General features: G+C 37.6%; 4 protein-coding genes across 7 annotated transcripts; 1 reads left to right on the top strand and 3 right to left on the bottom strand.

Moving 5' to 3' along the window:
* Positions 1 to 410: 410 nt before the first annotated feature.
* Positions 411 to 4,252, bottom strand: LOC126619167 (GDSL esterase/lipase CPRD49-like). 2 transcript variants are annotated; one of them, XM_050287449.1, is made up of 6 exons: positions 4,017 to 4,252; positions 1,945 to 2,022; positions 1,517 to 1,657; positions 1,312 to 1,388; positions 1,069 to 1,218; positions 411 to 927 (listed from the first exon to the last, which is right to left on the bottom strand). In XM_050287449.1, the coding sequence occupies exons 1-6, from the start codon at positions 4,125 to 4,127 to the stop codon at positions 696 to 698; spliced, it is 789 nt and encodes a 262-aa protein (XP_050143406.1). In that variant the 5' UTR covers positions 4,128 to 4,252; the 3' UTR covers positions 411 to 695. The 2 variants fall into 2 exon arrangements, with proteins under 2 accessions (XP_050143406.1, XP_050143407.1); XM_050287450.1 differs by lacking the exon at positions 4,017 to 4,252 and adding an exon at positions 2,621 to 3,998.
* A 1,582-nt stretch (positions 4,253 to 5,834) lies between these two features.
* On the bottom strand, positions 5,835 to 8,033 carry LOC126619168 (GDSL esterase/lipase CPRD49-like). Of its 2 annotated transcripts, XM_050287451.1 has the most exons (5): positions 7,862 to 8,033; positions 7,390 to 7,467; positions 6,941 to 7,081; positions 6,596 to 6,819; positions 5,835 to 6,377 (listed from the first exon to the last, which is right to left on the bottom strand). In XM_050287451.1, exons 1-5 carry the CDS (start codon positions 7,970 to 7,972, stop codon positions 6,146 to 6,148), a joined length of 786 nt encoding a protein of 261 aa, XP_050143408.1. In that variant the 5' UTR covers positions 7,973 to 8,033; the 3' UTR covers positions 5,835 to 6,145. The 2 variants fall into 2 exon arrangements, with proteins under 2 accessions (XP_050143408.1, XP_050143410.1); XM_050287453.1 differs by lacking the exon at positions 7,390 to 7,467.
* A 7,130-nt stretch (positions 8,034 to 15,163) lies between these two features.
* LOC126619949 (26S proteasome regulatory subunit S10B homolog B-like) lies at positions 15,164 to 18,501 on the bottom strand. Of its 2 annotated transcripts, XM_050288385.1 has the most exons (10): positions 18,074 to 18,500; positions 17,723 to 17,842; positions 17,482 to 17,618; positions 17,240 to 17,401; positions 17,025 to 17,111; positions 16,783 to 16,869; positions 16,561 to 16,698; positions 16,209 to 16,400; positions 16,034 to 16,132; positions 15,164 to 15,548 (listed from the first exon to the last, which is right to left on the bottom strand). In XM_050288385.1, exons 1-10 carry the CDS (start codon positions 18,177 to 18,179, stop codon positions 15,474 to 15,476), a joined length of 1,203 nt encoding a protein of 400 aa, XP_050144342.1. In that variant the 5' UTR covers positions 18,180 to 18,500; the 3' UTR covers positions 15,164 to 15,473. The 2 variants fall into 2 exon arrangements, with proteins under 2 accessions (XP_050144342.1, XP_050144343.1); XM_050288386.1 differs by lacking the exon at positions 17,025 to 17,111 and having other exon boundaries at positions 18,074 to 18,501.
* A 1,098-nt stretch (positions 18,502 to 19,599) lies between these two features.
* Positions 19,600 to 21,997, top strand: LOC126617629 (uncharacterized). Its single transcript, XM_050285650.1, has 7 exons — positions 19,600 to 19,767; positions 19,834 to 19,895; positions 20,370 to 20,503; positions 20,711 to 20,856; positions 21,051 to 21,122; positions 21,272 to 21,379; positions 21,459 to 21,997. The coding sequence occupies exons 1-7, from the start codon at positions 19,707 to 19,709 to the stop codon at positions 21,647 to 21,649; spliced, it is 774 nt and encodes a 257-aa protein (XP_050141607.1). The 5' UTR covers positions 19,600 to 19,706; the 3' UTR covers positions 21,650 to 21,997.
* Positions 21,998 to 22,038: the final 41 nt, after the last annotated feature.

Raw genomic sequence — 22,038 nt, 5'->3', positions numbered from 1 at the left:
CGTATTTGTTCCTCGTTGAGAGGAGGAGCAGTAAGAGAGATGATACGAACCAAATGTTTCTCTTCTGCATATTTTCATGTACAGCTGGATCCAGACTTAGAGCAGTGCTGGAGCTCAGTCAATAATCTGTAGTTAGTGTCTGAATGGAGGGAAACCAAGATAAAACTTGGACTGCAAGTATCAGAAACCTTGGTACGGATGTCTGCAGTTTGATTTTTTCTGCAGACATATAGAACTTTTGAGAGATGACAAGGACAAGCTATACGATGACCTGGACTCGGTTCGCTTTGCTGACTTGGATCCTTATGTGTCTCAATAGTAACAGCCTTAACGTGAAGGTTGGGGGCCAATCATTGTGTAACCTCAACATTATACATATATATATATATATAAATAGTAAACTTTGACGATTATAATATAATCCATCTTAAGAAGGGTACCAATACCCTTAATAATAGACGGGCGGCATAAAATTTTCCATGGATTATAATTCTCCTTTTGGTACAAAGGAGGCCTTAGGCCGAAGACGTGAGAGTTAAACTCTTGCCGTGGACTTGAATGCTCTCTACTATTGGATCTACATCAAGTGCTTAATTATTATCACTTATGCAAAGTGCTCTTAGTATCAGGCTTAAATATCAATATCCGTTGCCTTCGGCCATATGATTCAGCTAGGTTTCTGCTAATCATATATCTTAAGTCTCATTGCTAAGCCCCCACTTCATGGGACTCGCCGCAACGCTCTGCTCAGCAATGTTCACAGTTGTGGTTCCATCAGCACCTGGCGGGTCATAAGGTGAATCTTCCGAAAATTCTGTTGGCAACGACTTCCAGTGTAGGCAGGGCTCCCAGTCTGCTTCCCTAAGAACCTTCAGTATCTCCTCCGCCACAATCTTGCTCCCTTCGGATGAAAAATGGATTCCATCCCTGGACAGAACAGTACCAAACACACACACCCACCCATCCCACAAATGGTAAGTCCAACGATTAGCTTAATTAAGTGGAGTTGATAAACAATATAATGCCTGATTAATTGGAAAGATAATTTACATATGAAATTATACGTACCTAAAGCAAGTAGTAGACCAATCTTTTCTTTTCTGAATTGAAGTCCACAAATCAACACCCTTGACATCAAACTCCCGGCACACCTCTAAACAAGCATCCGAATATATTTTGCAGGACTCATTTGTTCGCTTCTGCGGCGAAGTTTGGTCACTGATTTTGTGTTTAGAAAGAACGAGATAAAGAAAACAAAGCTCTTAGAACAGATCAGAAAAAGGAAAGATAGAACTCATCACTACAAAGCACCTCAAATTTTCACGTATTTGTTCCTCGTTGACAGGAGGAGCAGTAAGAAAGATGACCCGAGTTTTTTCTGAAAGGCTCTGGCAAAAAATATGTATCCGTTAGTACTGTTAGATTTATATGCATTACACACCAAGAAGTTGCTTATATAAATGTCATGATCCATGATTCCGGATCTGTATATTTTCACTGTTCTACAGATCATTACCTTTAAATGTTTAGCAATCTTCCGCATATTTTCTACATATTCATTAAGTGGTACATGAGCGCCTAGGCCCGACGGATGAGGATGCATTGAATCATTACCTCCGAAATAAACTATCACCAAAGACGGCTGAGTTGTAGCATCCTGTATATGTCAAATTTAATCTCACACATCAGCATCAAAACTACTACGTATTAGGAAGAAGTATCTCGTGTGCAATTTTCAGACACCAATCGTACGAGCTATGTTCTATATGTTCTTGCACCTAAGTTTGAATTCAGTATATGCAAGCATAAACGTGCAGACATGCTATACTGATGGTTGGATTTGACAAAAATGTTGAAGTCAGTGCGTCGTTGATGTGAATTTATACAGCCCTTTGAATGCATTGCCCATAAAGTCCCTAAGGCGAGATGTTAATGAACATATACCTTAGGAAAAACTTGCTCCAAAACCTGCAGAGCACGCCTCGAGTTCCAACCAGCATATCCTCGCAGCAGTACGTCCGCCTATGCTCGAAAATATTAAGATCAGTGATGTTATAATTAACATGAAACTTTATAAACATTTCATCTTTAGCAGTTCTCATTTTTTGTGACAGAGATAGATGAGAAGTATGCGAGAGAAATGACGGAAATAAAGAATGGAGGAAAGATGATAGAGATGTAGAAGAAATTTAATAGAAAGGCACACAAATTGGTCTTTAGAAAAAAGAGAGAAATATTACTTGTACATGACTCCTCATTTCAATGCGTAATAATTTTGAAATAATACGTATATGAAAAGACTAATCGTGCACAGCCTTCCTTCTTGCACCAATATATTTGACAAAGATGCACAAACAAATATATATATATGGAGAACCGCAATCTTGTCCGTTCATTTTATATCGTGCGGTCAGTTTTCGTTAAGTACTATTCATATTTGAATTTTAAAATTTAAATTTTAAATGATTTCTGACCGCACGATATATGATGAACGGACATGATTGCAGGATCCCTATGATCCCTAGGGAATTGCTCAGGAGAGGATCCCGGTTCATATATGGAAATCAAAACTACTTTCACTTTGGAAAAGTAACGATCAGATAAATCCAATATTTCGTACCTCATTCATCGAATCTTCCTTTCTTGATTGGTCGTTTAAAAGAAGAGGGCGGAAAGTAAAGTATGAGGTCAGGTCCCCATTGTCAAAAATTCAAATTTCATCCTAATGGTGGTCCAAACATTGCTTTAACAACTAGTTCTAATTAGCTACCATAATTAATTCCATAATAATTACTTGGGTTAACATCATTTCACACTCTTTATGTTTAAGCTGATTTTCGAAATATACCACAAAATTTTTAATTTTCTCATATTGTACTAGTTCTGAAATTGATGGTGTGATGAGTGTAAGACCATTTTTTAGGTTGACATATAAGCCACACTGCACCACGCGGACGAACAAATGAATCATCATCAGCTTTTGCTTCCCTTAAATCAATGTTGTAATATATAACAACCCAAGAACAGGTCCCATACATGACAGTTCGTCTATTTACACATGACAGGTCCCATATATATTATATGCAATATAAATAGAGTCAGATTATACTTTTCCCAGAGTAAAATATCCCAATAAACATCAGACTCAGTTGCTGGTGGTCGAGATAATGGGAATAGGATCCTTTTTGTAGGGATCCAGATGATCAATCAATCGTGTTCATTCATCGTACATCGTACGATTATAAATTATTTTAAATTAAATATAAATAGTACCTAACGAAAATTGACCGTACGATGTACGATGAACGAACACGATTAATTAAATCCCAGATCCCCACAAAGAGAATTCAGAAAGGATCTTTGTCCGAGATAATGATAATTATACACTAATGGAACATCAAAGAAAAATTAAGTAACATAAATTATTGATGGAAACTGACAGTTAAAAGAAAGCTTTTTCTAGCTAGTTCATGAATGTGTGAACTAGAAGAGTTCAAATAAAGATAACAAGATCATGCATATAAGGACATCTAAAAAGATAAGAATGAAAAATGCAAACATTGTCAAGGTGATTTGCTAAGTTGACGGTGGGGTTTACCTACTAACCCGAAAGTTTAGGGCGTGTTTAATTTGTGTTTAGCAACATAAGATGGTAACGAATCTCACCAGCTTTATTTACTCTCTACACAACAAATCATTTTAATTCATGCTTATTAGTTAATTACACGTCAACGGAAATACATGCATTAATCTATATATATATGTATATGTATGTATATATGTATAAACTTAGAGAGATTAATAAAAAGCGTGATGACTCACCCACGACTAAGAATAAAGATTGCCCAACAATCAACAGGAAAAGTTCATCAGACATCAATTCATGTCTTTGAAAATTTGATAAAGAAAATCGCTATAAATTTTGTTTATAAGCAATTATAAAACTGAAATTAATTAACCATATATAAAAATTCGTGAGGAAAAGAGATGATGAGAAGAAATTTGATGAAGAACACCTTACGAGCATATAGGTCAGCGAGAATGGCACCCCATCCTCCATGGCTGTAACTGAACTGGACGATGGACGAACCAAATATCACAAACTGAGGTCTTACTGGTCCGACCATCTCTCTCTCTCTCTCTCTAGAACACAGTCTCCCGCTAACTCTGTAATTCTCTCTGGCCTGGATACCTTCTTTGCTGCAAATACTACCACGTAATGCCAGAGGTAGGTAGCTTTTATAAACACACTCTTACTTTTCTCTATTTTATTTTTGGAATTCGGAACGCAATTAGGAAACATACTATTCATCACTTGGTTGCGTACACAAGCTGACCACATCACGTGTCAATCACACAAGAACATGGAGATAAACTAACACATATTTTTTTATTTCTTGATACAAAACATTGTAACCATGTTATATGTCTTTTTCGTAGATATTGGGGATGAAATTTTAACTAATTCAAATGGGAGGGGATTGGAACAAGTTGTGAATAGTGTTCAAGGCCAATGGTCATCTTAAAGATTTTGACAAAGTGACAAGGAGAAGGAATTCGAACTGCATAGGGGCAAGGACAGAGTCAGAAATTTCTTCTAGTGGGGGCAACAGAAAATAACTAAGAAAACATTATTATAGTATGGTTATACGCAATATGATATTAAGGATGATTTCAAATGATGATGTATTACAATTCCAATGTTACAAAAATTTCAATATAGTAGTGGAAAGTGACAAAGTAATGAGAAAAATATAAGTACATGATAGGCAGGAGAGGGTTTTTCGGTTTGAATGACAGAACAAGAGCACTATTGCTCATAAAATATTTGATATGGAGTATAAGTAGAATGAATGTATGTTGGATATTAGATACATATATTTTCTTTAAAGATAACCCATGTATATTATATAATTGTAGTCTACAACTAAATAAACGAATTGCTTGAGTGGTGGCATCTGCCCCCAGTGAGCCTTCATTGGCTCCGTCCATGCATAGGGGAACAGGTACAACTCAAACCAACTAGTAAAATCTAACATTTTTATAATTAATTGAGGACAAGGATTATTCACCTCTTTACTACCATAAATAAATGCATTCTTTATAGGGATAACAACAATTCACACGCATAAAGAAATCCCTACACTTTCTCCCCTCTCTTCCCTTGTCAAATAAGTTGGCCCAACACTAATATAAAATTTTCTCATTGAAAAAAACAAAACTGCCTTTATTTTTGTTAGAAGTCAGTTCTCTCCAAATCAAAAAATTACTTTTTTTTTTGGAACTGTTATTGGCAGTCTAAAAATATCATTTTGCACTCTTCACAATTGTATTTTCATTATAAATATATAAATTTTGGAGTGCAAAATAAAATTTTGAAATGATAGTAACAATTCTATATTTTTTTAATGGGGAGAGTGTGGCAAACTTTATAATTTTGGTATACGAAATATGAGACATATATCACTAAAATTGTAGAAAAAGAATTTAATCAAATCTCTAAAAGCAACAAGTGTTTAGTATTAAGATGCGTTACGTGGATATTATATAGGGTGTTGCCATTGACACCTTAAAAAGGGTCATTGTGCAATTCAATAATTTATTTAGAGTGTCAATAATATCTCTTATTATGTAATATTTTAACATCTCCGATTAAGTTATAATTTATTTTGTTTCACATGTTAAAATTCATTTTTGCCGTGAAAGAAGCATTTGTACCAGTGATCTCACTTACAAGAAGATGCGTGTTCATCTGACGAGCACGTAGTGATGAGTGCTTGGATTCTGGGGAGGGTTATAATAACCATTTGTCTCAAAACATTTAAGGCAGAATCTTTATCAAATGTAAATTCAGAATATGATTCACTTATAATTTTCCTTTAGCATCGGTACAAAGGAGGCCTTAGGCCAAGGTTGAGGAAGAGCGAGAGTTAAAACTCTTGTCTTGAGCTTGAATACTCTCTGCTATTGTATGTACAAGTCCTCAATTATTATCACTCGTGCAAAGTACTCTTAGTAATTAACAGGCCTAATTCTATACAGCCATTATCTACCTTTGGCTGTATGATTCAGCTAGGGTTCTGCTATTGAATTATATATACATGTGTGTGTGTGGGGGAAAAGCAAATCAAACGTGCACTATATCTTAAATCTCATTGCTTAGTCCCCAGTGCTTGACACTCTCATTAACGCTGATCTCAGCGATGTTTATAGTTGTTTTTCCATCAGCAGCAGGCGGATCATAAGGCGAATCCTCCGAAAATTCCGTTGGCAATGATTTCCAGTGTAGGCGAGGCTCCCAGTCTGCTTCCCTAAGCACCTTCAGTATCTCCTCTCCCACAATCTTGCTCCCTTCGGATGAAAAATGGACTCCATCCCTGGACAGATCAGCATCATACACACACCAAATCGTTAGATAGGTGGAATTGTTAAACGCTTGGGAGCTGTTATTGACACTCCAAAAAGGTCATCATGCACTTTGCATTTGTGAAATAAATAATAAAGTAGAAATGCAAGATGATATTTTCAAAGTGCCAATAACAACTCCTTATCTGATTAAGTGGAAAGACAATTTATAATATGAAATTGAACATACGTAAAGCACGTAGTAGACCAGTCTTTTCTTTTTTGAATTGAAGTCCATAAATCAACACCTTTGATATCTAACTCCCGGCACACCTCTAAACAAGCATGTGAATATTTTTTGCAGGACTCGTTTGTTCGCTTCTCTGGTGGAACATAGTCACTGGCTTCATGAATTTGTTCCTCGTTGACAGGAGGAGCAGTAAGAAAGATAACGCGAGTTTTTTCTGAAAGACTCTGGCAACCAGATGAATCTGTTAGTTATACTGTTAGAATTATATGCATTACGCGCCAAAAAAGTTGTTTATACAAATGTCATCCATATCTTGCAGATTTTCACCTCTCTACAGATTATTACCTTTAAATGTTTAGCAATCTTTCTCATATTTTCGATATATTCAGGAAGTGGTACATGAGCGCCTAGCCCTGACGGATGAGGATCCATCGAATCATTACCACCGAAATAAACTATCACCAAAGATGGCTGAATTTTGGCATCCTGTATATGTCAATTATAATCACACAACATTAGCATCAAAACTACATGTATAAGTACGTATTAGGAAGAAGCATCTCCTATGCAGTTTCCGGACACCGATTGTATGAGCTATATTCTATATGTTCTTGAACCTGAGTTCTGATTCAGTACACACACCCGCAAACGCACAGACATACAATTAGACGTACTGCTCATATGGCGTTGACACAGATATCAAACATGTCACTCGTTAAAGTGAATTAATAAACTCCTTGAATGCATTATCCCTCAGTTAAAGACCCTCAGGTAAGATCTCCATATACACGTACCTTGGGAAATACTTGATCCAAAACCAGCAAAGCACGCCTCGAGTTCCAACCAGCGTATCCTCGCACCAGTACGTCGGCCTATATTCCCGAAGAGATTAAGGTCGGTAATGCCATTAACATGAACTTTATCTAGGACATGAAAATGTAGGGCCTATTTGATAAGCATTTCATCTTTAGTTTTTAGTTTTCATATTCGTGTTACAAATGGAGGAGAAATTGTACCAGAAATTCAGATTTCATCGGCATGCTGGTTCACACATTGTTTTCCAATTAGTATTATGCAATATTGTATCACAAAGTAAAAGAGAATTAAGAGACGGTTTTTAATAAAGAGTGCACGAAATTTATGTCTTCGAAAAAGAAAATCACACTAGTTTTTTTATAAGCAATTATAAAAGTGAAATTAATTGATCATATGTATATAAACATTCTTGAGGAAAAGAGATGACGATAAAGAAATTTGATGAAGTACCTTACGAGCATAGAGGTCAGCGAGAATGGCACTCCATCCTCCATTGCCGAAGCTGAACTGGACAATGGACGAGCCAAATATCACAAACTGAGGTCTTGTTGGTCCGACCATCTCTCTCTCTCTCTCTCTCTCTCTCTCTCTCTTTCTCCTTTTTCTTACGTTATGGTTGGAGTAGGTTTAGGCTTCTATATATATAGTTGATTTTTTATTTACAACGCAAGTAGAAAAATCAGAAACAATTTTTGGCACCAAGTTGATTACCCTAGATATAGGGGGAGGGGATTCAAACTCGGATTTAAAGGGAAGGAGATCCAAACAAGTTGCGAAAGTGTGCAAGGGTGCAAGGCCAACGGACATTTTAAAGAATTTTTTTTTTGGATAAAGTGATGTCCAAACTTCCAAGGAACGGCCGCGATCCTAATCAACTAGTCAACTCATGTCTTACATATTTGTGTTCAATTGAATTAAAAAAAAATAAAAAAACAATTTAGAAATGAACGCTCTGGAAATACTAGAGGTGTACAATATGTAAACAAATAATTCACTCGACACAATTTCATCCTCGTTCATTTTTCCGAAGAGGGTTTTATTAATTTGAGTTCGACCCTTCTAGGCTACGTGCCTATTAATTGCAACTCTTCTTTTGGAAAAGGAATACCCTTTGATTCCAATTTGAATAAATAGTAATTTGGGGATTTTGGTGTTTATTTGATTTTGTGACTGCACCTAGGTAGAGCCCTAGATTGCCTACGTACCCTCGTTGAGGGATCAAGTCACTCGTAGTTCTTTATGTATTTGTTGGGGTTTGATGCCTTATGCATTTTCAACTCATGCAGGCAATGAGCATTTGATGCCTTATGCAGTTTTAGCTCATTCGCGCGAAGACTTTGAGCCATTGGAGCGTTTGATGCCTTGTGTAGTTTTAGCTCTTGCGGGCGAGGACTTTAAACCATTGGAGCGGAATACGGCTTAGTGCCATTTGACCACTTTGGTAATTAAAGGGAATTTGATCCATGGCGTGAGTTTCACTAATTTGAAGTGGTGAGTCCATCAAGTTTTGTACTTTGAGATGGTTCGCATCCATAGTATTGAAGTGGTTTGAAGTTGTCTATATTTGTATTGCTTTTGTCCTCCACTTTGCTCCGTGTCTTGATTTGATCTTGGCCCAACGATTAACAATGACCACCCAAAAGATTTTGAAGACAAGCGTTAATTCAATCATGCCCATGAATTAATTTAAGCCATAAGTTGCGTGGGTTTGTCCTTGTGGGATCAAACCAACCTTCACTAAAGTCATGACAAACTTTGTCTCTTCACCTACTTAATTGCTTGCTGGAGATCTTTATTCCAATTCCTAACTTAGGAATTTGAATGAAACTTGGTCAGCAACTACACTAATTTTGGTGCACCTTGAGCTTGAGCGTGCCCTTCAACGCTAGCAACAAGCTTCTTTTCCGGACAATCATTTGGTCAACTTTGTGCGTTAGTGCAATGGTGGGCTTTGAGCTTGGCTTTCGAGACTTCCATCATGATTTGGAGAGGACCATGAAATTAATCCATTGTGTTCCTCGTTTACATTTTTCTATGCATGTGATTGGGTATAAACGAGGGAATATGTGTGTGGAATTTAGCGGTTTTATACCATTTGATATTTGATACAGCTTTGTGCCATTTGGGATTTGAATAATTAATAGGTAAATGACCCATTAATTAGAATCTGAGTATGACAACCTAGAAGGGTTTTAGAGCCACGTCGCATTCACTTGATTTTTAAAAGGGAACTTGATGGTGCCTTGACTTGTTTTGTTGCACTTATTTTTCTCCCCCTTTTTTTGTTTGGTGTCGATGAGACGGGGTTGCCCACTTTTTCTTCCTTGGTTTTCTTTGTCTTGGGACCCCTATTAGTTTGTCTCTATCTCATATTTTCTTCGTTCTTCATATGAGCAACATTCCCTATAAAATTAGGAACTTTGTTGCGTGAGCAGCATCCATTAAATGGAAATCTAGGAACTGTGCTTTGCAGACTCCTCTTTTACTCTTTGTAGAATTTCTAATTACTTGGTCAAAGTAGCAGGAGTGAATTTAGTTTATATAAACCAGGGATTTGTTCCGGTTTCATGGTTGCGTCTAAAATTTGATATCAAACTGCCTATGTATCCTTAACGGAATCAAACCGGCGTAGTTTGTGAAATATTTGATTTGGATTTGTAGACTTGTGTTTAGACTTGACAAAATGAGAAGCCAATTGGATTGATTTAAAACCCATATATATGACCTTCGGTAATCGCCTAATAGGCTTTGTAAAATAGGACATTGATTTGTCTTTTCCTTAAGTAGCTTAGGACTTGAAGACATAAAGTGGGACTCCAAAGTCCCACATGAGGTACATTCTACACATTAGAGAAGCTCATATTTTCCTCCCTTGCTGCAGCCTTTGGTGTATTTGAAACTCCACAAATTTGACTTATGAATCATACATAATGATGACTAAAATTGATAACTTAGTTGTAGTCATGATTGATATTTAAGTCACATGAGTTGCCGATGCAGTAAGCCTTTTTTGGATGGTTTTTTTTTTTGGTTTACATCCACTTGTTGTCCACTTGCTCTCCATGTGATGCCTTCGATGCTCAGTAGAAGCAAAGAGGATAAAGAAAGGCTTTGAATCAAAGAGAGAGAACAAGGCCCTTTTTTATTTGGACTTTTCAACTTCAAACTTCCAATGCCACGTGAATGGCTTTCCTTATGGTGATGCATGATCAGGATTTGCCATCCTTTCACCATTTTCTAATAATATTTTGTCCCCTTTTCTAGGGAATCACATGCATGGCATCCCCATTTGTTTGCTCTTCATCACGTGCTATTTGCATTTCCTTTCTTCATGGAACTTATGAAAGCTTTGGAGACTTTTAAGAAAATTGCAGTGACATGTCTTAATATTTAGAGTAGCGATCATTATATGAGGAAGGAAACAATGCTCTTTGTTCTCACTACTAACTCCATAGAAACGATAGGAAAACAGGAAGCCCTTTGTGCAGTAGATTTTTGGGAGCCTCATTTTGACCTTTAAATAGACTTTTAGAACCCCATGTTATACTGGTTTCCTTCAATTAATCCTTATACCGTCATCGCATTGAGGGTGATTAACAAAAGAAAGAGTACATTCATTTCCAGCAATCCTTCTATGCATCCATGCGCATTGTCCATTTTTCTACAACTCCTGGCTGCCTTGTTTAGTCCCAAAATGAACTGTTATGTGGCCTCTTCTTTCTCGTTGTCCGTGACTACCGACAACAATAATTGTCCGTACGAATCTATGAGCTTGCCACCTGGATCATCATGCTCAGATTTGTGTGGTGGTTGTGTAATGGTGGCGTTGAAGTCGTTGGTGCTGTCCTTGGCTTTGTCTTCTGTTTGACATGAGAAGTGGTGATGCAAATGTTGCATTCTTTAACTTCTTCACACTGACCACTGTTGCCATCTTCTTCTTTGAACCTCTGTCGAATTTGTTGATAGTCTGGATTCGTGTGCCCAACTACATCACTTGGTTTATTGCCCTCAAATTGTGGATTCCACTGCCTTTGGGCTTCTTCTAGAAGATTGCTGGAGACGACAGTTGAAGAGCGATGGTATTGTGGTGTTTGGTTGATGCAGTGCTTGAAATCTTTAATTTTGAGAAGATAGAGCATGGTGCCGGGACTCCCACGGAGCTTTTGGGGAGCATGGATCACTTGGTTGGAACTTCAAGGGTGGTTTAGACCACCCACAAGAAATTCATGGAGTTGACGGCAGTGGCAGGAGCAAAGCTCTTGTGTGTTTTTGTTCTATTCAGATTTAGGCAGAAAGAAAACATGTGGCTGCTACCATTTTTGGACTGCTTCATGTTGTTGTTGCAGGTATAGAGGAAGGTAAGGGTTGCTAGCGTATAGGGTTCTTTGCTAACAAAAGTTTATTCAAGAAGACACCTACTTGCAAAACAAAATTACTGGAAACAAAGAATGAAGAGAAGAGAAACGTAGGTTTTATACTGTCTGATTGTTGTTTGTGGTTTGTTCCCTTTCCCTGCAAGACTCAATTCGGAATCGCTAGTAATGGGATTGGTGCTTCGTTGCTTATTTGCTCTCTAAATTTCTGCAGAGTCCTTCCTGTTGGAATATATTAGTATTTTAGGTATTATTTTGTTTGAGTTTTCTTATAAGTTTAGTTTGGGTCTAGCCTGTTAGCATTAGGGTTATGGTTAGTTTATTATAAATAGAGTGCTTTGTTATTCATTAGAAAACAAGTTAGTCACAATGTAGCCTTCTAGGGTTTTGTAGCCGTTCTGGCATTTTCGTTATTCAACTTGGTATCAGAGCATGTTTGATCATTCATGATTTAATCTGTTCTTTATTGGTATCAATTAGTTGTTTGTTTGAGATTAGTTTTCAGTATTAGTTTTGAAAAAAAAAAATAGAAATAAAAATTGCTGAAGCTTTGTCGTGCCTCACCACCTGCTGCTTGAATCGATTTTGTGGCTATCAATTGAACTCGTTGTTCGCACCACCACCTGTTGAACCAGCTGCTTCCCTTGCCGTACTCGCATTCCCTGCTGTCACTACACTAGAACTAACCCACCAAGTATGCTGTCTTGATCAGATCCCGAAGAACTTGCACCGCCAACTGCTGCCGCATGAACCCACCTTCAACCTCGATTCATCATTGTCTTCCTCACTGTCCACCATTTGTTTTGACGAAGCCCAGATCCGAGAACCCAAACTCGGATCGAGTTCGTTTTTGCCCTGCACTTTGCCATAGCCTCATAGCCGCACCACTGCACCTACAGCTTGATGCGCTTCCGCAATCCGTCGTCCCTCGTTGTCATGTGCATAAGCCCTGAAAACCTTGCACCCACACCCCTTGAATCTGCATCTTTGTACCCGTATCTGTCTGCATCAAAACTTGTTTTTGCGTTGTCATCCCAAGAAAGAGGAAGAAGGAGATAAAAATAAAAATAAATAAAAAAGACGAACGCACAGAAAAAAGAAAGAGCATGAAGGAGAAAAGAGGAAAAACATGAATTAAAAAGGAGAAGAAATGGAAGAAACAAGAAAAGGAAAGAGAAAAGGTTGGAGGTTTTAACTCCCACATGGGCATAAGAAAAAATGGGTTGTTTGGTCATTTTTGGTTTAAAGTTCGAGGCCCACTAGTTGTTGGCCTGTTTGGGATTGTTATGTGATCATTCGAGTACTTGGACCTATGACCACTCAAGTGATAGTTGTGTTTGTTTGTTCGTTGCTACAATTGAGATATGGAAATCTCGTTCGTTTAGTGACGGGTTCTTTCCATACTTTCAACTCTAGCCAGTTTGCCAACCAGAATCAAGAATCAAGAATCAAGAACCAATTTGCTAGTTTGCTAGTCAAGTCAAGTCAAGAATCAAGTCAAGTTTGCCAGTCAAGTCAAGTCAAGTTTGCATGCCTGCCAGTCCGCCTAACAAAACCAGTCCGCATCTGCTTGTTTGCAAACTCATGTCGTATATCGCCATGAGTTTGACAGGGGGTGTTGGAATATATTAGTATTTTAGGTATTATTTTGTTTGATTTTTCTTATAAGTTTAGTTTGGGCCTAGCTTGTTAGTATTAGGGTTAGTGTTAGTTTATTATAAATAGAGTGCTTTGTTATTCATTAGAAAACCAGTTAGTCACAATGTAGCCTTATAAGGTTTTGTAGCCGTTCCGGCATTCTCGTTATTCCTCGTTTTTTTTTGTCTCCCCGTTTTCTTTGGTTCGATGCCTTTTTATAGGCGAATGGTGGACATGGCAGTTGAAGTTAGTAGGATGCTATTTTCCTATGGTGTGGAGATGTTGAGAGAAAGCCATCACTTGAGTGGAGAATGTGGGAGTTTTGGAGAGTTCTAGACACACATGACCTCTATATTTGGTTGCCATGTAGATGACAAACTCCATCAGACTTGTCATACATTGCGGTCCACATGTGTGCGGGTGTAGAGGTTTTATTTTTATTTTTATTTTTGCTTTTAAGTCTCCCTGTTTTTAATAAGACTTGCTAATATATTTTGTTTGTGAAAATGTATAGCTCAACAGGATGGAGATTAGATTGTATCTAGATTTTCGAACTATGTTGGGAAACTCCGAGATAGCATCGACTCTGAGAATTCCTTTATTGTAACTACCAAGTATCGACCATATGTTGAGGTCTATGTTTACAACGTATCAATCAAAGTTTCCAACATGTCCACCCAACATTTTCTTGAGGTCTATGTTAAAATATACTTCAATAAAAATATAGCGTCAGCGACTCTTGTTTTATTTTATGAGTACCCTAATCTTGCAGGGATTGAGACATCAAGTGATGCGGCTAAAGACGTTGCCACCCACATCTGCAAAGTTACCAGAGTTGAGCAAGAGTAGCAGAATGTTGTCCTCCAATACAAAAGGAAAGACATCCCGGACGTCTCTCCGATTGCGAACCTCTCGTCAGTTCAAAAGATCAAAGAGATCGTCTTCATCATCAATTGATGATCTTCCTGACGGTGTGTAGGTTGAAATCTTTTACCGCCTTACCTGCACTAAATTTGTTTTACAATGTAAGTGTGTGTCCAAGCGTTGGAGCTCGATCATCAGAGATTCTTATTTTATTGGCCGCTTTGTAAATGTCGAAAGTGCTAAGAGAACTCCGAAGATACGCACGCTGATAAGCGGTAGAGCGGTAGAGCGGAGGGTTTCCCCTTACAGTTATAGTCGTCACCCAATGTACTAACTAACGGTGCTCAGACGAATCATGAGGAGGGTTTCCCCTTACAGTAAAAAGTCGTCGCTCAATGTACCAACGGTTCTCAGACAAATCATGAGTTGCCAACCATTGTAGCGACATATAACGACTTAGTTTTGTGTTGCGAAAGCTTGTATCATCAATGCAGTTACTACATTTGTAATGCATACGGTCCCAAGATGTCTTGCCGACGAGGAGTTGGATTCATCAGCAGCATTCCTTGACTGTAACGGTGAGAAAGACGATTTGGAAGGAGACAGAGCATCCAGCTTAATGCCGATGAATCATAGCAGTATCTGCTCCTGTTCTCATGAAAGAAGCAAACTTGTGAAAATAATTAATCTTTGAACCCCAAATTGGACATTGACTTACATTCTTTATGTTTGCTTCAATGTCTCAGACTTTTAAATCTTACGGACATTTGTTTATTCGCAAAAGGAAACGACAATATTTATTAACAATAAGCTACTAATGCTATTATTATCTATTAATAAGAAAAATCAGGGTTTATTTAGCATAAAACGTACAAGATTATACAAGAAATTTGATTGAATGTGGACAACCCCAAATATCAGCTGTACAGAAAACACCTTGAATCTGAACTAGCAATTAAACATTCGAGAATCGTAATACCAAAATAAGACTCAAACGAGTAAATGGCGCCTTCGAAATGCAATTCAAAATGCGAGTCTGGTGGTAAACACATTCTTAGAAGCTATGTTGCAGTACCACCGGGTACCAGCCACATCTCGTAAAGAAAATACAGCACAACCGCCCGAACATGATCGGAGTTTTAACTTTTACATAACTCTTCATGTAGGTTCAACATTCAAATTTGGTTTCATTCCTTCCCAAAATCTGCGTTGTAGTGGGAACTAGATTCAAGTTTCTTTGCTTCGTTCAGTTTCCGTACAGCCTGAGACATAAAAAACACACTTAGAATCAAGATATAAAAAATCGATTGTTTGCATGCACAGTGCCAAACGAGCAAGACAAACACCAAATATTTGACGACACTTGACTTTAGTAGCACACTCTTGTTCTGTTCCTTGAGGTCTTGGGTTCGACAACCTTTAAGATAGTAGGTAGTTGAACCCCATAGGTGTCAAACCCAACAAAGCAATCAAAAGAGAAAGTTAAAGATTGTGACCTAGAACAACATGAAATAGCTCCGCAAACACCGCCAAAGACATTCTTGGGTTCCATCTCTAACTGTTAGAACAAGGTATGGGAGTAGCTCCAAATGAAGCATTGGGACTTCCATAATTTTCAGGAATGGACATTATCGATTTTCATGCCACATCACTGAGACCATGGCCCATGTAGTTTTTAAGGCTCATTTCATCTCATTACTCATCATTTTTAATAGAGTAAAACATCAGTACTATATTTAACGAGTACCTTCATGAAATCTTCATGGATGACATAATCCCTCTCTGCACGGATTGCAGACATCCCAGCTTCAGTGCAGACATTACGGAGATCAGCTCCATTAAAACCCTGAATGAAGACAATGCATCGAATCATTGAGGTAAAGCATGTAACAGACTCTTTTGAAATAGATAATCATGCTTACCTCAGCAAGCTTCACAACTGCCTCATAATCAATTTCCCCATGTTTGGCAATCCCGGCGGCATGGATTTTGAGAATTTCCATTCTTGATTGCTCATTAGGTAATGGGATCTCTATCTTGCGGTCGAGTCGCCCAGGACGCAGAAGTGCAGGATCCAGGACATCAGGCCTATTAGTTGCCATGATCATTTTCACCTGCGAAATGAAATTAATCAACTTCCATCATCCATGCCAAGCTATGATCTACTTTTACGCCATTAAAGGTTTATACAAGCATGACCAGTAAGCAAGTTTCATCTGTTTGTTGTGACCAAACCAAAAAAATTAATCTTGATTTAAATCAAAATATACTTACCTTTCCAAGCTGTTCAAATCCATCTAACTGGTTCAGCAACTCCATGAGAGTTCGCTGAATTTCTCGGTCTGCACTAGTCCCTTCACTAAAACGTCGTCCACCAATAGCATCGATCTCATCCATAAAAATGATACAAGGCTAGACACAAAGTCAACAAAATTAAGCATGCTTTCAAATAGGAATATTTAATGTTATAATGCTAAAACAATTTCAAGCTCATACCTGGTGATCACGGGCATAACCAAACATTTCCCTTATCAATCTTGCACTTTCACCAATATATTTATCAATAATGGCACTTGATACAACCTAGGCCAGGGATAGCAGTAGCCAGTAGCCAATATCAAAGATAAGTTGAAACAATTAAAAACATTCTAGTCTTGTTCAAAGAAACACTTAACAACATATGCAGCAATACAACTTATAACGTCATAAACAAGCTGCTATCTAGAAGAATGAATAACCTTTAAAAAGTTAGCATCTATGTTACTAGCAATTGCTCTGGCTAGTAATGTCTTCCCTGTTCCCGGAGGACCATACAGAAGAACACCCTGAAAAAATTTGAAAGGTAAATACAATAAGAAAAAAAAAAAAAAGCTCTATTTGAAAATTCCAAGTTCCTAGGTTTCTGAAAATATTGCTAAGAATATGAAGAACACCAACAACAGTTTAAAATTACCTTGGGAGGTTTGATCCCCACTCTAAGAAAAAGTTCAGGATTCATTAGCGGCAGTTCTATGGATTCTCTAAGTTCTCGGATCTGATCTGATAGTCCTCCCACAGCCGAGTAACTAACATTACCAGGATCTTCATGAAGCATATTATATACAACGGGATCAACCTGCCAACAATATGAAAGAATGCTCATGAATAGATGAGTAAAGTGTCAAACTTTATAATAAATAATCAGATAATAATTACTTCTCTGGGAAGAGCCCGCATGATCGTCAAAGTCGTCATATCCAAAACAACGCGAGTGCCAGTTACTAGTTTTTCTTTGTCAACCTTACTGCGACACCCAACGACATATCTAGGACCACTACTGGCCTTCACAATCACTGAGGCAACAAACACAAAGGCCATTAGATTGGCAGTTCTAACAGGGTTTCCAACAATTAAACTTTAAACAATGAAACAAGCATTAAGCAAACAATCTGCTTACGGCGTTCATTATCGAGAGGCCGAAGAACTTCACCAATAATCTGTCCCACGCTTTGAAGGGACTTCAAATCATCTTCAGTTTTCCCAAATTCTTTCCTTGCAGTCCGCAAGTTCTCTCTCACTGCAAACCGTCCCACCATTGCAAAACAAATCAATTGTGTTTCTTCAAAATATCTAAATTTCCCAATTCACAACAGAAAGCCCCAAACAAACCTAAACCAGAACAGAATCGCTCAAGTGAAATGTGAATCGAAACCCTAAAAGGGAGAGCAGAGCATACTAAAAGCTTACTAATTTGAACAATTAATTTGATAACTGAAAAAGGGGTAGGGTTTGGGGGTGCGGAATTGACCTGCGCGAACTCGGGAGTCGAGCTCCTTGTGCTGGAGTAACTTTTTGCGGTAGTCGAAAACCGCAGTGCGACGGCGTACGGCGTCCTCTGATGTCTCTGTCGTCATCGCAGCGCAGCGCTTCTTTGGTGAAGAGAAGTAAATAGTAACTCTTTGAATTAGAGAGAGTGGCGGGCAAATTTATTTATAGTGGCGGTCCTTGTGTTCATAACAAAGAAGTAATCGGAAACTATGGAATCCTGATGGACTCGGGCTTTAAGTCTAGCGGCTGGGTTTGTGGTGGTGGTGGACCCTAGAAGCGATGGATTCGGTGGCTCCGGCGAAGCCGATATGAGAGAAAGAGAGGGGCGAGAGGGAGGGAGGCTGACCTGTTTCAGTGGTTTATTGGTCTTTCAAACTCTATGCGGGAGGTTGGCGGTTCGAATCCTCCTTCGTTCCCTTTTGCCAAACATTGCAATCCTTCCTTCCCATTTGATATATGAAAATTGTTATTGGCACTCCAAAAATCTCATTCTACACTTGCGAGGAGTGTAGAATAAGATTTTTGGAGTGCCAATAACACTTCCGTTGATATATATATATATATATATATAATTTTGCACTCTCAAAATAACACTTCCATTTATATGTTTAAATGGTCCTGTTATTTGCACTCTCAAAATATAATTTTGCACTTCTTTTTAGTATATTTTTAATTTCCATTTAGTGTTATGGTATTTCTATCTTTACTTATAAGTGAAAGGTGATTTAATTCTCGCAAAAGCCGCATTTAAACCACATTATTATGGCTAACTCAATGTGAGACTTTGCCCACTTTCACTATAAATATTATCGTTTGTTAAAAAAAGTGTATTTTAATTTTAAATATAAAAAATTTGGAGAGCAAAATTAGAAGTGTTCCTAAGTTACAAATTTAGTGGATGATGAGGTTTATTCTTTCAAATCTTAATATAAAAAATCGTTCTATAAAAAGTAAAATAAAAAAATCAAACTTTGAAGTATTGGATGTTTAATTTGTGGCCGGATCCTTTCAACCTAATCATTCTCATCGTATAATTTGGATCCTTAAAATTTGATCCAACGACTAAAGTTATTATAACTTATTAGAGTGGGCTTCTGTTTGTAGCCGTTTGATCAAATTTCAAGATCTCGAATTGTTTAATGAGAATTATTAGATGGCAGAGATTCGAAGACGATTCATTTCCTAATTTGTGAACGCATGCTTATTTGCATTTGGAAACCAAATGATAAAATTTTAAGGAAAACTAATGAAAATGGTTTGAAAACTTTGAGTTTTATTGATAAGGATAAAATAAAGGGTAAAATGAATAGTACCAAGATTGATTTTTTAGTATAAAAATGTGATTTTTCGTTAAATTAAATAGTATCAGGAGCTTTTCGTTAAAGTTCCCAATAAAAGTTGGGTAAACCGGAAGAGTTTCTCAAATATAAGGGGGGAATTAACAATATTTTCCCTAAAATACAAGAAGAAAATAAGAATACTCAAAATATTGAGACTGATTTCTGAAATTTTACTGTTTTGGGGGCAGGATTTTAATTTCGAATCCTTGTTTTCTTCTCCGGGTAGGTTTTGCCTCCTCGCAGCTTCTGTTTCTGAGCAGAAGAAGGACGACGATGGACATTGCTCTCTTTTCCCCATCTTCGCTTTTTCATGACGACGATGACTCTTCCAGTGGTATATTCTCTCTCTCTCTCTCTCTCTCTCTCTCTCTCTCTCTAACTTAGTGGGTCTAAATTGCAGGTGAGGAAAACACAGAGAGCCAGCAAAACTTCGTAGAGAGGAGGCACGAGTTTCCTGGGATGGTATGTCTATTCCTTCATTTGGGTAACACCCAGAAACGTGAATTTGTCTTTCACTTCTTCTAACTGTAAGTTTTCGTATTTTTTCTTTTCTGTTCTGATTTGTTGAATTTGTGTTTTTTTAATCTCTTTCCCATTTGAAATCACTTAATGAAATGAAATTTCGTAAACAGGCTAGAGTTTAATTTTACGCGTTCGATTATAGTTTAGAAACAACATTTACATTCATATGTAGCATTTGTTCCATGGATAAATCAAAACTCAAAAGCAGATGTATGAGTTCAATTCCGTGGAATTGAGTGCTTAAGTGCATTCATTTCAGGGGGTATTCGGCCTTTCGTTGAACGCGAAAAGAGTTATTTCGAGTTCTAGTTTTAGTTTATATTTCAGCTTGGTTCTTGATTGCTTCTTTGTAGAGTTTGATAGTATAGAACTTTTAGTACTATAAACTAAGATAAGTGATTCGGATTGGTACAGGAGTTGGTTGTCCGAGAATTTTCGTTTCATCAGTTGAATGCCAATTTACTCTGGCCTGGGACATTTGCATTTGCAGAATGGTTAGTTGAACACAGGCCATCAATTGAAGGAAGGCATTGTCTTGAACTGGGCAGGTATTTCTCGACTGTTTCACTTCCATATGTGTATGCAATCATCTACTCCTGCATGGAAGGATTGCTTGAATCCTTTTCTTTTTCTTGTTCCTCGCACTTTTTAGTGTTGATCATAGGTACTGACTGCATCACATAGATGCTTTTTTCACATAGGGGAAACCCTTATGTTGCTTGTAAGCTGATGTTGGTTTGTCTACTGATTGGCAGTGGCACGGGTGCTTTGGCAATTTTTCTACGAAGATTGTTTAATCTTGACATTACGACATCAGACTATAATGATCAGGAAATTGAAGATAATATAGCTCATAACTGCAGGGTAAATGGAATTACACCTGTCCTTCCTCATATAAAGCGTATGTCATCCTTTTCTGGACTGAGTTGTCCTTCAGTTTCTTCACTCTTGAGCATTTTATTTTACTTTTGTTTTTTATCTCGGGTTTCTTTTACTGCCTAAAAACATAGTGTGTTGAAATTCTAATTGACTGACTGTTTCTTAAATTTGTATCGGGATTCTATTAAATTCATAAGATGGATACTAATTTTTCAGATACATGGGGTGACAGTTTCCCTACTGCTGATCCAGACTGGGACCTAATCATTGCTAGTGATATCTTATTGTGTAAGTTTCTCCTCTTGTGATTTCACTCAAGTATCTTTCTTCAAACCTTGGAGAGTCGGAATCTTTATTCCGATGTCTGTGGTACTGAATATTCGTGGAGCTGCACATAAACGGTATGCTAATGGTTCCTTTTTCTTGACTACTTGCAGATGTGAAGCAGTATCCAAATTTGATAAAAACCCTTTTGTTTCTCCTCAAATCTTACAAGCCGAAGGATGGTAAAGCACAGCCTCAAGCAAAGGATGAACAGAGTGGTGGTACTATGCTGACAAATTCATCCAGTATAAGTAGTATCTGGTGAAACTATTCTCATTCTTATTCACCTCTTGCTCACAGGAGACTCTTTTAGTTTTCCCCGGCCAGCATTTCTGATGAGTTGGAGACGCAGAATCGGAAAAGAGGATGAATCACTTTTCTTCACTGGTTGCGAGGATGCTGGCCTTGAAGTAAAGCATCTGGGATCTCGTGTATACTGCATCAAACCAAGAGAAGCAACTTCCCACGGCGACCAAATAGAGAAGGTTTAGAAGCTATATTTGTTTGAGAAGTAGCCATTCAAAGTCCCAAATTGGCAAGGGGATCCCCTTTTTTGGGTGGCTGATATCAAGATTTGATCTTTCTGCAATTGCATATGGGATGTAGGAAGTAGCAGAATAACTTTTGAAGATATTTAAACAATCCTTAGTTTGTTTTAATTATTATTGATGTTGTTTAAAGATAATTAAGTACACATAAAGACTTGGACACGAAGGATTGACATTTTTTTTTTTTTTTTTTGAAAAAATGATATTCTGAGCTACTAACTTGTAAGGATGCGGGAACATTTTCTTGATTGACTGGCCAAACCCAGATCTGTGAATTCTAATTCTTGTTTAGTGTGGTGGTTTTTAGATTTTACAAGAATATCCATCATAAT

Source organism: Malus sylvestris, chromosome 4 (assembly GCF_916048215.2).
Source record: "Malus sylvestris chromosome 4, drMalSylv7.2, whole genome shotgun sequence".
Lineage (NCBI taxonomy): Eukaryota > Viridiplantae > Streptophyta > Magnoliopsida > Rosales > Rosaceae > Malus > Malus sylvestris.
The sequence above is the reverse complement of the archived record's forward strand: the minus strand, read 5'-3'. Positions and strand labels throughout refer to the sequence as shown.